This window comes from Zeus faber, assembly GCF_960531495.2.
Source record: "Zeus faber genome assembly, chromosome: 10".
Lineage (NCBI taxonomy): Eukaryota > Metazoa > Chordata > Actinopteri > Zeiformes > Zeidae > Zeus > Zeus faber.
The window spans coordinates 22,994,273-23,009,603 of record NC_137199.1 but is presented as its reverse complement, the minus strand read 5'-3'; the positions used below and the strand labels follow the sequence as shown (position 1 = coordinate 23,009,603).

Here is a 15,331-nt window from a genome sequence, read left to right as displayed (position 1 = left end):
AGGAAGGAGAACAAAAAACGGATGTGACGAAGTGTGGAGCCCCGGCTTAATCCGTCTGGCAGTGCACTACATCTGGCTTTCTGTCTGACTGCTCTTAAATCTCACGCCAGCCAGCTGCGTAACCTAACTCGCCTGTAATCTGCGCGCTTCTGCGATTCTCCGGAGACGCGTGTGATCGGCGCCGGGCATGTCGGCGCCCGGGGGCCCCCGACAGACTCCACACTGGTGACTGGCCTTTCATCTGACGGCCAGTGTTAATCCCAGGTCAAGTCTATTAGGCTAATGATCAAAGAGCGGCGAGCGTGAGCGCCGCCGCAACGCCCGGCCCTGGCATCCCCATCCGCCGCGGCGACTTTGATGTCCTCCATTTGTGGCTTTAGGCTGGATTACACCAACACCACGCTCTTTCTCCTGTCTCCCCTTCCCTGGATCGTAGCTCAAAGGTTTGTTCCGTGCCTGACGTCTGAACGCGGTCTCGGGAACGTGCGACGTGACTTCCGGCACAGTCCGGACACACGGGCGCTAATATGAAGTCACTGTAGGAACGGGGTCCTGGCGGCTCGACCCGAAGAGCTCGCGTACCGTACGGGCAGCGCCTTGAGTTTCAGTCCAGCCTGCAGTCATTTGATGCGTGTCCCTCTCGCTACCCAACACTTTTTGTCTCTCTCCACTGTTCTCTGCGAAAAAGGGAGCTGTGGGAGCCACACCCAAACCACTGATAATCATCCAATACCTGGAGAGAGAGGGAGAGAGAGAGAGAGAGAGAGAGAGAGAGAGAGAGAAAGAGAGAGATATCTCCCCCAGAACATAATAACCCTAATCTGCTGGCTGTTCATCAGAAACAAGACTAGATTTGAAGATCATTGTATGAAAATCACCACGGGCACAGTGGGATTTATAGCGGACATTTGCCCAAAAATGTAGCATTTTGGGGAAATATCTGCTGTGTTCCATACCTATGTGTCTGCATATACAGTAGTTCAGTATCCTATGTGTGCATCTGTCTGTCAGATTAGCTATGCATGATTATGTTTGTTTGTATGATTTTGTGTGTGTGTGTGTGTGTGTGTGTGTGTGTGTGTGTGTGTGTGTGTGTGTGTCTATGTGTGTGTGTGCGTGTGTCTGTGGTGGTATTTGTGTCCGTGTGTGTTTGTGTGGGATTGCCTTCATTTCGGTCTGTGTGTGCGTGTGTATGTGTATGTGTGTGTGTGTGTGTGTGTGCGTGTGTCTGTGTGTGATTGCCTTCATTTCGGTCTGTGTGTGCGTATGTTTGTGCTTGTTGCGGTTTTTGATTATGTTTATCTTTGTGCCTCTCTTTCTGTGTGTGTGTGTGTGTGTGTGTGTGTGTGTGTGTGTGTGTGTGTGTGTGTGTGTGCGTGCGTGCGTGTGTTTATATGTGTGTTTCTGTATGTGTGTGTGCAAGATAACCAGGATACGGCTCTGCATTAGCCCACTGTATTCAGTCAGCCAAGATTAGAAGGCAGCGATGTTTCTGATGATACATTTTCACGTGTGACTAAGCAGACAAACGGCCTGAAAAACAAGAATCAAGCTTCATGGAGAACAAAGATGAGGGTTCAGCCCCCGTGTTCATAGTACTGCATTTTGTTCATTTTGTATTTATTGTTTTATATATCTTGAGGTACCTTGATGTATCTTTTTTGTTTTTTGCTTATTCTTTGTATTTTTTGGCTTTTTGTATATATTTGTCAAATTTTCCTTTTTAAAAACTTCACTTTTTATTATTTTTATTTTTTTTGTTATTTTAATTTTCCACCTTTTTAAATACTTTTTTATTGTCTGCAGTGAAACACACCAAACCTCACCGGTACAAATTCCGAGTATATGGAAATGCACTTGGCAAATAAAACTGATTCTGATTCTTATTCTGCATTGGGTATAATGCACATTATGGTATAACAGTGCAACACGCATTACCAACGGATTTTACCACAGCTAATATGCACGCACGGCCATCTGTTAATGTGTTCTTAATTTAGGAATAAGCAGTGGCTTTAATATGAGCAAAAGCAACACTCAACACTCAATGGCTGTCATACGCTCGCCATGATGACACACACCCGCTAAGTAATTATGATTTAGAAGTTTAAAAAGCTCGGCTGCCGTCGATGATGCGTCGCTTTGTCTGCATCGATGTCTCACGGTCAAGCTGGCGGACGGACGGGAAACGGGAAACAGTTTGTGTGGGAGAGCGATGGGAGTGGTGATGTGAGTCTGATCTGACAAAATGATTTCCATTTCACCTCCTCCAGGTAGGCCTATGCGCGCCCCACCCAGTCTAAATAACTCTCTTTTCCCTTCTTCTTATTCTTCTCTCTGTCATTTCTGTCTATCATCTCTCTCTCTCTCTCTCTCTTGCTCCAGTGTAAGACCCTGGCCGGGATTTGCGACCACATCATCTCGCTGTCGTCAGACTCTCTAGTCTCCCAGTCGGCTCACCTGGAGGTTGTCCACCTGACCAGCATCATGCCCAGTGAAGGACTGGTAGGGACACACACACACACACACACACACACACACACACACACACACACACACACACACACACACACACACACACACACACAAATATACACACAGGTGTACACAATATCTACAGTTTAGCCACCTCACCTGTAGTATGGGCTGAATTCTCTCTCCCTGTGTGTTTGTGTGTGTGTGCGCGTGCGTGTGCGTGTGTGTGTGTGTGTTTGTGTGTGTGTGTGTGTGTGTGTGTGTGTGTGTGTGTGTGTGTGTGTGTGTGTGTTTAACAGGGCATGTACATCAAATCAACATACGATGGCCTCCACGTCATCACCGGAACAACAGAGAATGTACGTTTGACTTTTTTGGAAATAGACACAAAATCTGTAGAGCAAGCAACATGCACATTAATTATACACATGTAAAATACATAATTTACCTAGACACCTACAGTATATATCTAAATATCTATTCTGTGCAAATGTCTATCTAAAGTATATTTTAATTATTGCAACCAGATCCATCTATCTATTAGGGTTAGGGTTATATATTTGTGGCAGTTTCTCCGATCACACGCCACTCCAGTGGCGGTGTCAGGGACCTCAGGCACAGAGGGCTCCTCTCCTGAGTGTGTGTGGGGATGGGGGTTTTACCTGTTGCTTGTAAGACCAACCAACGAGCAACAGGTACTGTATGCAGCCACTCTGATCCTGGGTCCCCAATTATCTTGATCCAGGTCAGGTGTGGCTGCTCAAACCACACCATCCCCACACCACAATATTGTAGACTGTATATTATCTATCTGTCTATCTATCTGTCTATCTATCTGTCTATCTGTCTATCTGTCTGTCTGTCTGTCTATCCATCTCAACATTTTCTGTCTGTTCACACTTTCTCTTTTTCTCATTTCTCCCTCTCTCGGCAGTCTCCCGCAGACCAGTGTAAGAAGATTCATGCGGGGGATGAGGTGATCCAGGTCAACCACCAGACTGTGGTGAGTCACCCGCAAACACCACACCCTGCGCTAAGTATTTAACTGTTAAGGCTTGCTTAGAACACATGACACACACAAGCGGTGTGTGTGTGTGCGTGCTTGTTTTTCACGCCGTGCTGTGTTGATGGGATGTCAAAATGCGGCTGAATCTGCTGCCACTGTGGCCAGCTTGGTGCTTTCTGTCCTGAGATCGTGTTACTTTGTGATCGAATCAAGCACTGGCGGTAGAAAGTGTCCAGAAAGTTCTCACGTTCTAATGTTGTGTGGTCTTGGTCGAGCGTAAGCGCTGGAAGCGGAGGAGGAGGAGGAGGAGGAGGAGGCCTCTGGCTGGGGCGATGATGGTTATATCATTCCACTTCCAGACTAGAATTTGTGTTATTTCTGCCTCTGAGCGGAGGCTCGTCACATCAGAGGGGGAAGCTGAGGAACGGGCGGCCATCTTAAATAGAACGCTGCCTCACGAGAGCGCGTGATTCAGAGCGCCTCCCATCGCTGGTGCTGTCAGTTCCAGCACAAGAGATTTGTCGAAGCGTTTTTTCCTCTTGACTTCTGCGGCGGGAAAGGGGGGGGGGTTTGAGCGTCTGTGGTTAATTTTATTTTATTTTGTGTTTTTTAGTACTTTTCCCACGACGTGCTGATAGGTAGGGGAAGCATTGGGGGGAGCAAGGGGGCTGATTTCTTTTCTGCTCTCCCTCCCTTCCCCCCCCTCTCTCTCTCTCTCCCTCTCTCCCTCTCTTCCTACCCCTCGGGGTGACAGTGCACAGCGCACCCTGCCAGGCTCCCAGTTCCAACCTCTCATTTTTCCCTCGGCAGGACTTTCCACTCTGATCCCTCGCTTCGGGGGGGGGTGCAAGCATGGGGTGGGGGAGTGAGACAGAGTGACATAGTGAAATAGTCAGGTGACGGTGCCTGGGAGGTGGAGGAAAAAGGGAGAGAGGGAGGAGAATGGAACATGGGGAGGCATCAAGGAGAGATTTGAGGCACCGAGATGAACCAGGTGATCCAGGGAGGGGGAAATTCAAGGGTGGCTGAAGTGCGATATGTCTTAGGGGAGGAAGGAGGCAGACTGCAAGAGGACTCCTCCAGAATCGCGAACGATTCATTTATCTCATCAGGCTCCATGTTGAAAAAAAAAAAAAAAAAAAGTGGGAATATCGAACCGACGTATTCTGCCTGCGTTGCATCGTTTAGCTCCACAGAGGCTTCATACCTATGTATGAAGGGCTCACTTCAAAAACCAGGAACGCAGATATACAGTTTTTAGCTCAGTGTTTGGGTTTGTGAGGTAAGAAATTTTTGGAGATTTGCTCAAATAACAAACCGGTTGTTTGAAGAGGCAGCATAATTATACAGAGGTAGTAGCATCTGATAAAATAATGAGGACCCCTGGGAGTGTTGATACCTCTCCACCAGCAGTTTAGGCGGTATTACTATTTTGGTCGGTCTCTCCCTGCCCCGCTGTGCTGGTTTTTGCTTATTTGCATAGCGAGCACTCAAGAGCACTCAACTGGCGTGCAAGATGGAGCTTTAACAGATTCATATAGCCCTTGCAATATGCTATGGTCCATCGTTTGGGTAACAGGTGCAGAATTTGTATCTGGCATTTTCCACAGTCAGTCCATGCAGTCCATACCAGACTGGTGAACTTATATATTTTCATAAAAAACATGACATGCCTTTAAGGGGTAATAACTGCAAATACAATGAAATTGCTGCTTTCCTGTCATTCATAGGAAGAAAGAATTTATTTTCAAAGAAAAAATAACACAATTTATTAATTTATCAGACAATTATAAAAGCATAAGCATTAATAATTTCCCTATTATTATTTCAGAAAACATGTTTTTTTAAACTGATCTAAGGGTCCGGATATTTAAACCTCAAAATGTGCGTATATGTACCTTCTGCTGATTCTTCTTCCTCTTCCTGACATTGACTATAACGAGAGTCCATGTTCAATACCCATGAATTTTGGAACAAATATCTGGATTGGATCAATTGGATGGCTGGATCAATTCACAGTCAGTTTCTGGTTTCTCGTTCAAAAGACAATTTACGGGAAGGTTTTTGAGGATATTGGCAAAAAGAGAGAGGAGGCTCTCTATAGACTCTTTAAACGGGTGAAGCAGAGAGACAATTTTGAGTTTTTAAACAGCGGCCTTCAGGAGACCGGGCCACCGGTGCCACTTGGCAGCACCATGACGTCACACCGAGATAAGGAGGGAAAAGGAAGGCCAAAGAAAAGGGAATTAATTTCAGGGAAAGTCCTTGTCAGCAGGCAACCCCAGTCTCTGGAAACCTTCTCAGCTTGGAGGAACCGTGCCTGATGTTATCTCTCCTGTGAGCTCCTCCTCCGCTGACCCCAGGACCACCAAAACATGCAAATTCACATCCTCTATTATTCATTATAGATGAATAATTTTAGTAGTTCTCGACTGTTGAGTCTTTTTTTTTCTCTCTTTCTTCTATTTTAGCTTTTTCTCACCTCCTAGACCTCTGAGAGATTTTAATTGCAAGACTTGCAAGAATCTTTTTGCATAATAGCATGGATGTAATACCCACCAAAAATAATCTTGGAAATGCTTATTCATTTTTCATTTGTTTTGTTGGTTTTTCTTTCTTTTTTTTTTTCTTTTTTTTTTAAGGGTACATGGAATTTGTGCATTTTGTTTATTGTGTTTTTTTGGGGTTATGGTGGGGAGGAAGATAAAAATAGTGCATGAAGTGTAATCTTGCGTAGGACTACACCTGGCTACACCTACCCATGCATGTAAAGTGGTTTAGCTGTTATATTTAGATGTTAAAGGAGCTGCTTTTGTGGTTTGTAAAGAACTACAGTTGAAATGACTTATCTCTAGCTTTTTAAACGGCTGTTTAACGCCTACCACCACCGGTTGTTCCAGATTCCGTTTCTGTTTCACCGTTGCTCCCTTCTTAAACTATTCCCGGCTGTGGTTAACTGAACAAGCTTTAATCAATTCATAAAAGCATCATCACAGCCAATCAAACAATATACTTTTCGATATTTTTCACCAGAGATCTACTGCATATAGACATGTGACCAAGTCCCTCTTATCCAAGTCACAAGTAAGTCTCAAGTCATTTGTTCAAAGTCTCAAGCAAGTCCCAAGTTATTTTTCCTTGGACAAGTCACGTCGAGTCACAGGTTGTGTCAAGTCAAGTCCAATCCTTAGTTCAAGCAAGTCAAGTCAAGTCCCAAGTCAAGTCACTTTCTTTCCCAAGATACTGCAGTCTTACCTGCAGTACCTTGATGAAGAGAAAAGACAAGGTATTAATTCGTGGCTATTAATGATATTATTGGCAAATCTATCTAACCTCTTCAAAAAGTATGACAATGAATTTAATTTTTGATATCCAGTGAAATAAATGTCATCAAACAAAAACAAAACAAAACACTTTAAAAGCGTATTTATTTCTTAATTTCTTATCATTCAAAAAATATCACTTGTTTGACTACTCTTCAAATTTTAATTGATCTTTAATTTGAACTTTTTATGGAGAATTGTCCTAAGAACATCGCTTAAGGGGTGGCACGGGGTGGCACCGCCCCCATGAAATATGATTGATGATTTTATTTTTGTCAAGTCAAGTTGCAAGCCATCATGACAGTGACCCGAGTCGACTCGAGTCCAAGTCACAATGAATCGAGTCCACATCTCTGAATATACAAGAACCTCTTAAACCAGCTACCCCATATGCAAAGAAAATGGTCAAAGACAATAGAGATTTGTAATCCATGATAGGGTATCGACCTCCATGAAGAGTCTGTTTGGTAATTAGGACAGCCTATTGGAAGAAATATGACATGATGGAATGATATGACGTGACAGAAAAACTTTTCTTTGTCGAGACCCAGACGGAGTCAACAGATGAAACCTGTTCAAATAGATCTCAGCACTTTGGCAGCCAGAACTGAAATGTGAGTTTTTTTATTTTTCCTTTCAGCAGCAGATGTTTGCCCAGAATCTGCAGCTCTAGAGACAAGCGGTGGAATGTGTTATCTTTCTGTTTTATTACTTAGTCTGCTGCTGCCCGGCAGCTTTTCCACAACAGCATTCCAGGTGAGGGGATGGTTTGTAGACTGCCTCACGCTGGTTCACCGCCCGCTGGGTCTCCGCTGGATTTCACTGGACTCCCTAATGGATCTGAGAGAGAGTTTTTTCCAACACCCTGACCCCTATACATAAATACTCTCTCCTGAACTGTGGAGGAGCGAGAGGTTTCTTTGATTTTGAAATTGAAGGACAAAACACTCTTTTGTTGACTGTGAAAACAAACTTCTTATGGATACAGACACAACAGACCATAGTATCTCCTGCAACAGGGTCTTAGTTGCTTAGTTGCTTTGTGTCTGGTATACGGTCACCGAACCTAGACCAGTGGACTGGGCCAAAGGGAATGGGAAAATAGGTGGTTGCTGGCACATGGAAGTTGGTCATCCATATGTGTTGGATTAGTTCAAAACAAAGCTTAGTGTGTGTGTGTGTGTGTGTGTGTGTGTGTGTGTGTGTGTGTGTGTGTGTGTGTGTGTGTGTGTGTGTGTGTGTGTGTGTGTGTGTGTGTGTGTGGCCTCTGCGGACACTTCCAGCCACTGAGACCAGTGTCACCAATCAATGGCCTGATGAGCGCTGTGTGCCCCAGAGACGCTCTCTCCAGCCTCGCATGGAAACAGCTTCTGTCAGCACTTCAATAAAACTGCCTCCCAGCCATTCTACTCTTTTGCCATCCCTCCCTCTCTATCTCTCGCTCTCTCTCTCTCTCTTTTTCTCCTCTTCACTGCCTTCCCCCTCTTTTTCTCTAATCTCTTCTTTTGCCGTGTCTCCTCATTAGAACTGGGCAATCTATACCAATTCATCCTGAGCATCAGTAAGACTGTATTTGCAGACCAATTGGGCCCTTTGGGACTTGCAGGGTTTTGTGCTTCTTTTTTTATACTGTGCACAGACGCTGGGCTGAAAATGCTGGGGTGGTGACAAAAGTGTACGCCACTCTATAACTCTTAGTACAAACAGAGGCTCCTTAGTGTCAGTGCAGCTCTGTTACAGTGGAGCAGGTAACTGGCAAGAGAGTGCAGAAGCTTTAGGTATAGGTTTTGGGTTGATGGTAGCAATAGCACCCGGTTCTTGTGGTGGTGGTGGTGTAGCAGGCTCATGGGGATTCATATATGTTAAAGGTTTAGGGCTTATTTGCTTCAAATGTGTGTGTATGTGTAAGTATACAGTATGTATATTTGTGTGTGGGTTCCCCAGAGGGTTTAGTTCACTAGCCCCGTGTGTGTCCTCCGCAGGTCGGCTGGCAGCTGAAGAACCTGGTGAACGCTCTGAGGGAGGACCCGTGCGGAGTCATCCTCACCCTGAAGAAGAGACCCCAGAACACACTCAGCTCCACGCCCGCCCTGCTCAGGAACGTCCGCTGGAAACCCCTGGGCCTGCAGGTAATCCTCCACAGGCGACTCCCCCTCCACCTCTATCATCTCTCTCACTATCCCATTGTTGAATAGACAGCCAAAGGCATCGTCATCTCATCCGCACATCCCTCGCAGGGAACCGGTTAAGCTGATCATTTCAATGAAGATGATTTAGAATCATCTAAATTCCTTGAATTGGTGTTATTCAAAATTGGAAAGTACTCTTGCCTCCTATATCTGATGAGTCATGGGCACCAAATTGTACCATGTAGTGGGGGGACATGCCGTCACTCCTTAGAAACTGACTGTGAATTTGTGTGTGTTGGTGGGTTTAGGGAGTGGTGGAGAATGTGTCTCCATCACGTGTTTGTTTAGTTCCTTAAGGAAACGGAGTAAAATAAAATAACCTACATCTAACACAAAAACACACTGTCTCGGCACACCAATCACGGGCACCCCATCGCTGACGTGTCATGGACACAGTCAGTACCGTGAGAGTGTGGGCGCACCATCACTGGAGGGAGTGATCGAGGCGCAGAGCCGGCCCCGAGGGGCTATTTTAGAGGGCGCCTATTCATAAAACAATCGGGGATGAAGTCCCAGACGCCCACCCCTAACAACGCCACTGTCGCAAATGCCCCTATTCCGCCGCCTATGGTGTGAGTCTTTATTTAGCGTGACCTTTTCCGTTTTAATTGAATGTGTTTGTTCTGTATTTGTTGCCGATATGCTGTATGGGTCTGCATGTGTGTCTGCAGCCGAAAATTAAATTGCTGCTCTCAACTGCTGGATTGAAAGCGTACTAAGGGCAAAAGTCATTGTCAACCGTCACTGATAACCCTTGTTGGATAACTACTAAACTGGAAATACGAATGTTCAGTTGAAACATACGTATATTTTTAAAGATTAAGACTAAATAGAAATAATGTTAAGTTGTTTAAGTTGTAGTTGTTTAAACTTAAAGTTGTGTCCTGCAGAACAGATGGTATATTTCTGTGGAGCTGTGGTGAGCTGGTTGTGATGCAGGATGTGACCCCTGTTCGGGCGTTCGTGTGGACTCAAGAGTTTCACACTCCCACTCACGTTCACATTCAGACCAACTTAAACCCACGGCTGAATTATTTAACCTTTGCCCTTAAGGGCAGCATTTTTTTTTTTTTTTTTTTTTTTTTTTTTAAACAAATTCCATTTTATTGTATGGTAAGTGCAAGCTGATTTGATCACCTTAAAAAAATTCATACAGCATATGAATCAGATCATGTTTTCTAACTATTTAAGATGTAAGCCCTATTTCAAAAGTGATTAAAAAAGATGCACATTTCACTTTGGGGGCAAGTATGTACTTAAAAATACATCAAATCATTACCCGTTTCAGAGTCAGGCATAGCCGTGGAAAATCGACAGACAGTTTTAGCGCAGGGCGAGAGCAATTCGTTTCCCAATTTTCCCGGTCCTGGTGGAGAAGGAGAGGGAGAGGAGGAGGAGGAGGAGGAAGACGGGGGTGTCAGTGGAGGGGAAAGGGAGCAAGGGCTACGGTCTGACGCTGCCAGGGAGCTTTGTAAAGCGGTGGCTGCCTTGCCGGGGCCCTGTGTGCCAGGGCTTCTATTTATAATCCGGCAATAGGCTAATTCATTTACATGCTACATGCGTGCTTTCATCTCCACTCGGCGCTCCACTGCTCTTTGCCTCGCTTTGATTCCCTTTCTTGTTTTCTTGTTTTTTTTTTTCTCTGTCTCCTCTTTTTTTCCTTCATTCATCTTACTCCCTCCATGTGCCTTTTGTTCTTTTTGGGCAATTATTCCTCTCTATGTGTGTGTGTGTGTGTCTTATGTGTGAGATATGACCTCATATATTTGTCTGCATACATGCAGTGTGTGTGTAAATGGTCCGAGGTGTGAAACTGACCTCCGCTGTTTTGGAAATGGTAACCAAAGCAACCAGGACACTGCTGTGACTTCAACAAACAGCAAACTGTCTTCCTTCCCATACCGGCGTCTTATCTCTCTAAATCATTGTTTTAAGTGTTTTTTTTTGTTTTTCTTTGGGAGGCTGTTTGTTCTGTTTGCTGTGCGCAGCGCGGGCGGATTGTAGGGAGGCTCTGAGTGTTCCTACCCTGACGGGCGCTGAGACACAAGCACACCACGAGTGCCCAGATCAGAGAACAGAAATATCCGTGCGGGAAGAGGGAAGAAAGGAGTGTTTTAGCGTTGTTCCTTCTCTTCCAAAGACTGGAGTTCTTAATTATTCATAAGCAACTACTGGCAGCTCCACTGGCTCTCCAACAAGAGCCTCTACTCAGCAACTATGTATGTGTTTGTGTGTGTGTGTGTGTGTGTGTGTGTGTGTGTGTGTGTGTTTGTCCAGGGTGTGGGTCTAGTTGTGTCTATCTGTGCGTCTGAATTCACACTTTTTCATCTTTGTGTGTGTGTGTGTGTGTGTGTGTGTGTGTGTGTGTGTGTGTGTGTGTGTGTGTGTGTATGTGTGTCTGTGTGTGTGTGTGCGCCCATGTCGGTGACTGGAAGGATCTCTCTGTTTATCGTCCTGCTGCTTCTTTGAGAGGCAAAGGATCTAGGTCACTTTACCCTGTAAGCTCCGTTGTGGACACATTCGCTCATACACTTTCTCACACACACACACACACACACACACACACACACACACACACACACACACACACACACACACACACACACACACACACACACACACACAGACAAACGTGTACATCCTAGACTGGTTTTGGAGGACGGATTTTGCAACTGCGAAGTTTAGCCCAAATGTGGCAGGCGTTCAGATAGATTAGAACAAATCCACAAAGGAAACAATTTATCTCTACAAATGATCATGTGGTTTCAGCTCCAAATCCTTCCATGGCCACCTCTTCTATTTCTCTGGCGGGCGCCACGTTTCCTTCTCTCATTCTCTCATTCTCTCTCCCTCGCTCCAATGTTTCCTGTGTGCGTGCGCGCGGATGTTACTCTGTGTGTGTGTGTGTGTGTGTGTGTGTGTGTGTGTGTGTGTGTGCGTGCGCGCGAGGGAGCACAGGATCATCCGTCTAATGACGCTGGTGTTAATGAGGAAGATGGGGATTTCAGTGCGGGGCATGTGCACATGTTTGTAACCATTGTTGTCATGGTCCAAGCGGCGCAGCGCGCTTCACGCTCTCATCCTGCTCACGTGCTCTGGACGCCGCTATTTTTGGTTGTATGGATAAAAAAAACAATTCTGTCGCTTCGGTCCACTGATTCTGTAATTGTTTGGCAACATGCTTTTATCATAAAGTCAGATAAGTTGTTTGGTCTACACTTTGTGCATGTATGTGTGTGTGTGTGTGTGTGGGTGGGTTGTGGACAGTAGGTATATTTGTATTTACATTTGTATATTGTGGATTGCAGACCAGGTTGTCAAATGATTTAAGTACTGTGTTAACTGCACTGGAATTTGGCCTGCTGTGGAGATCCTAACTCCCATTCCTCCCCCCAATCTCTCCCCCAAAATAAAACCCCTCTCTCTCTCTCACTCTCTCTCTCTCGTTCAAGCAGGCAACAGTGGGCTTTAATCACCAAATTACTGTTTTCACTCAGCTGCCGTCACCACAGTGCACAGCTCTCTCACCCCCACCACCCCACCCCACCTCTCCAAGCCCCTTCTCCCTCTCTCTCTCTCTCTCTACCTCTATGTCTTTATCTTGTGTCCTATTTCTTTTGCTTTGCTCTCTCTCTCTCTCTCTCTCTCCCACCCCGTCTTCATTATTTATTGTGAAACGGTCTTACTGTAAGCTGCCTTCATGACAGAAGGCAGAAGTGAGCGAAATAGAATGAAAGAAAGAAAGAAAATGAGGACGAGAGAGAGAGAGAGACGGAGGGAAAGAGAGAGAGAGAGAGTAAGTGGGAGGGGGCGGGGTGGTGCAGATGGAGAAGTCGGAGAAAGATTGGGGTCTATGGAATGCATCGGCTGCTAATGCAGCGGCGATAAAATGATGAAACGCCCAAAGGCTTCGTAATGAGAGCTCTGCCTCCATTCACCAGTCTGCTTGCTCTCCCATTCTCTGTCTTGAAAAGAAGGTAATCACAGATAGGAATATGTCCCCCCTCGTCGCGCACGTCCTAAGCGGGGTATCGGTCGGTAGCGTTTTGGAGTGACATCCGGCGACGGGAGCGTCATCTCGGAGATGACCTCACAGAAGGATACGCAATCTGGGAGGGGGCGGGCGGTGGGGTGGGGTGGAGTGGGGGAACCTGGCTGTGCCGCCGCCGTTGCCTCGCCGTGTCCTCTCCAACCTTCTCTTAGCACCGGGTTGAGAGGAGAGGAGAGAGGAGAGAGCCGAGGTTGTCATGGGAACAGACATGGAGAGCCCTGTGTCAGTGAGGAGACGAGAACAGTGAAGCGATAGGATGTGGGGAGGCTGCACCGACACACCGATAAAACACACACACGCACAAAATAGGTCTCTGGAAATGCTAAATATTTCAATGCTCAGCCTGGTTTTGACTGTGATTAAAGATAAAAGGCTTCCTGTCTAGGTCAACCCGCTAAAGTGTTGTTTGTGTTCTTGGTTGTCAACACAAGTGCAATGAAACCCAATTTATGGCTTGCGATGGTTGTGTTTTACCTCGATGGACCTCTCTCCGTCCTTGAGTCATTTGAAGCAACGTTGAATCAACCTCTCCCTCTCTCCCTCTCTCTCCCTCTCTCCTCTCCTTCATGTCTTTGTTTCTCTCGCTTCCCAGCCTGTCCCCACCAGTCCCACCAGTACGTCTCCGACCCCCGGTGGCACCCTGGGCATGTCCAAAATGGACGCCCCCAGCATGCAGGACGTCTTCATCCTCTCCCCCGTATCCGGACTGTACAGCACCAGGTCAGAACCACGAGCGCATGCCAGATGTTTGAGGACAAAGATGATAATGAAATACCGTGGTGAAGATTATGGTGATTAGGATGATGAAATTAGCGAAACGGGAACGGCGTGGGCGTAGGTGGTGGTGGTGGTTGTGATTATAATTATGATTATGATTATTATTAAGACCGCCCTTGCACCCGCGCTGTCCCTCAGGGAGGAGCTGGGCCTGATGTCCTGCGATGACATCAGCCGCTACAGCGTCAGCTCCCAGTCGGGCTCCAAGGGATCCGAGGCGGTCAGCTACTACCTAGACCAAGAGAGTGGACAGTACTTCTCTCTGCTTGAGGGCGACGGGCCTCCGGGACCGGACTACGACAGGGGCCGCAACACCGGCATCCGCCGGCGCGACAAGACCCCCACACATGGTACAACAGAGAGAGGAGAAACCAGAGGGAGTGCGTGTTTTGCCACTGGCCATGCTTGGTCCCATATTTGTTTTCCCGTTCCATTTCCTTGCTCATTTCAAAGCGCCTCCTTGTGTTTTCACCACTTCTCATTAGCTCGCCCAGCTGTGTGCTTGTGTCTGACGCCATACGTACGCACCTCCAGAATGAACGCCAATCACACACCACAAAGGGCCGTTCCATTCACGTCCGGGGATGTCCGAGCTGCCTGTAGCTTCCTTCCTTACTCCACCACCCGCACCTACTCTGTCTTAAGATCACCAAACCCAACTTACCGAAAATAAAATTTAAATAAAAAACCCCACCCACCCACTGAACCACCCATCCACCGTTTCAATCCCACACTCCCCCCTTCCTCCTCCACTGCTCCAGTCCTCACCAACACTGTCTTGGTCAGCGTCCTTCTCAACCTCCAGACCCCCTACGCCCACAGCCCACTCTGACTGCTGATTGGTTGTTCTAGGTGACCTCAGACCTGTTTCCATGCCCCCGGAATATAATTGGATGGCCGAGGCTAAGGAACCCAGCTTGGGCAAGAGAGGGAGTCGAGGTACACACACACACGCGCACACACGCACACACACACACACACACACACACACACACACACACACACACACACACACACACACACACATACACACACACACACGCATGAAAACACGCACACATACACGCAGGTGGGATTGGTGCCATGCTTTGCTTCATGCCCAGCTCAAAACATTTCAGCTCATTATCTGGTGGTGTGGCTGTGAAAATGTACGGATACATATCTGCCAAGGCATGTATCTGACAGGCCAACATCCAAATAAATGCATGGGAAATGCATTTATACAACTAATTTAAGGTAGTTGAATGTGACCAATCCCGCTAGCTCTACTCTTCCGTGAGAGACGTGATCAGTATTCAACCAAGGAGCCACCGTTCGACCCCTCAGAAAGTCTATGAATAACATTAAAGCACAATACGGATGTTGGGGAGCTTCTCTCTCTCTTTCTCTCTCTCTCTCTCTCTCTCTCTCTCTCTCTCTCTCTCTCTCTCTCTCTCTCCCTCACTTTCCGTCTAACACTTCCATACTTTGGGAAATTATCATTCTGGGAAATTCTAATTTTCCCACATCC

At 46.5% G+C, this 15,331-nt stretch overlaps 1 protein-coding gene across 1 annotated transcript in view; it reads left to right on the top strand.

Annotated features, from left to right (window-relative positions):
- The window catches only part of LOC307236296 (connector enhancer of kinase suppressor of ras 2), a gene marked incomplete at both ends in the record, with an annotated part of 65,079 nt that overhangs the window by 39,787 nt on the left and 9,961 nt on the right, over positions 1 to 15,331 (top strand). The window contains 7 exons of the mRNA XM_080008666.1: positions 2,386 to 2,505; positions 2,775 to 2,834; positions 3,410 to 3,478; positions 8,787 to 8,933; positions 13,637 to 13,764; positions 13,960 to 14,171; positions 14,674 to 14,760. Coding sequence (XP_079864792.1) covers positions 2,386 to 2,505; positions 2,775 to 2,834; positions 3,410 to 3,478; positions 8,787 to 8,933; positions 13,637 to 13,764; positions 13,960 to 14,171; positions 14,674 to 14,760 — 823 coding nt within the window. The remainder of the gene's footprint in view (positions 1 to 2,385; positions 2,506 to 2,774; positions 2,835 to 3,409; positions 3,479 to 8,786; positions 8,934 to 13,636; positions 13,765 to 13,959; positions 14,172 to 14,673; positions 14,761 to 15,331) is intronic.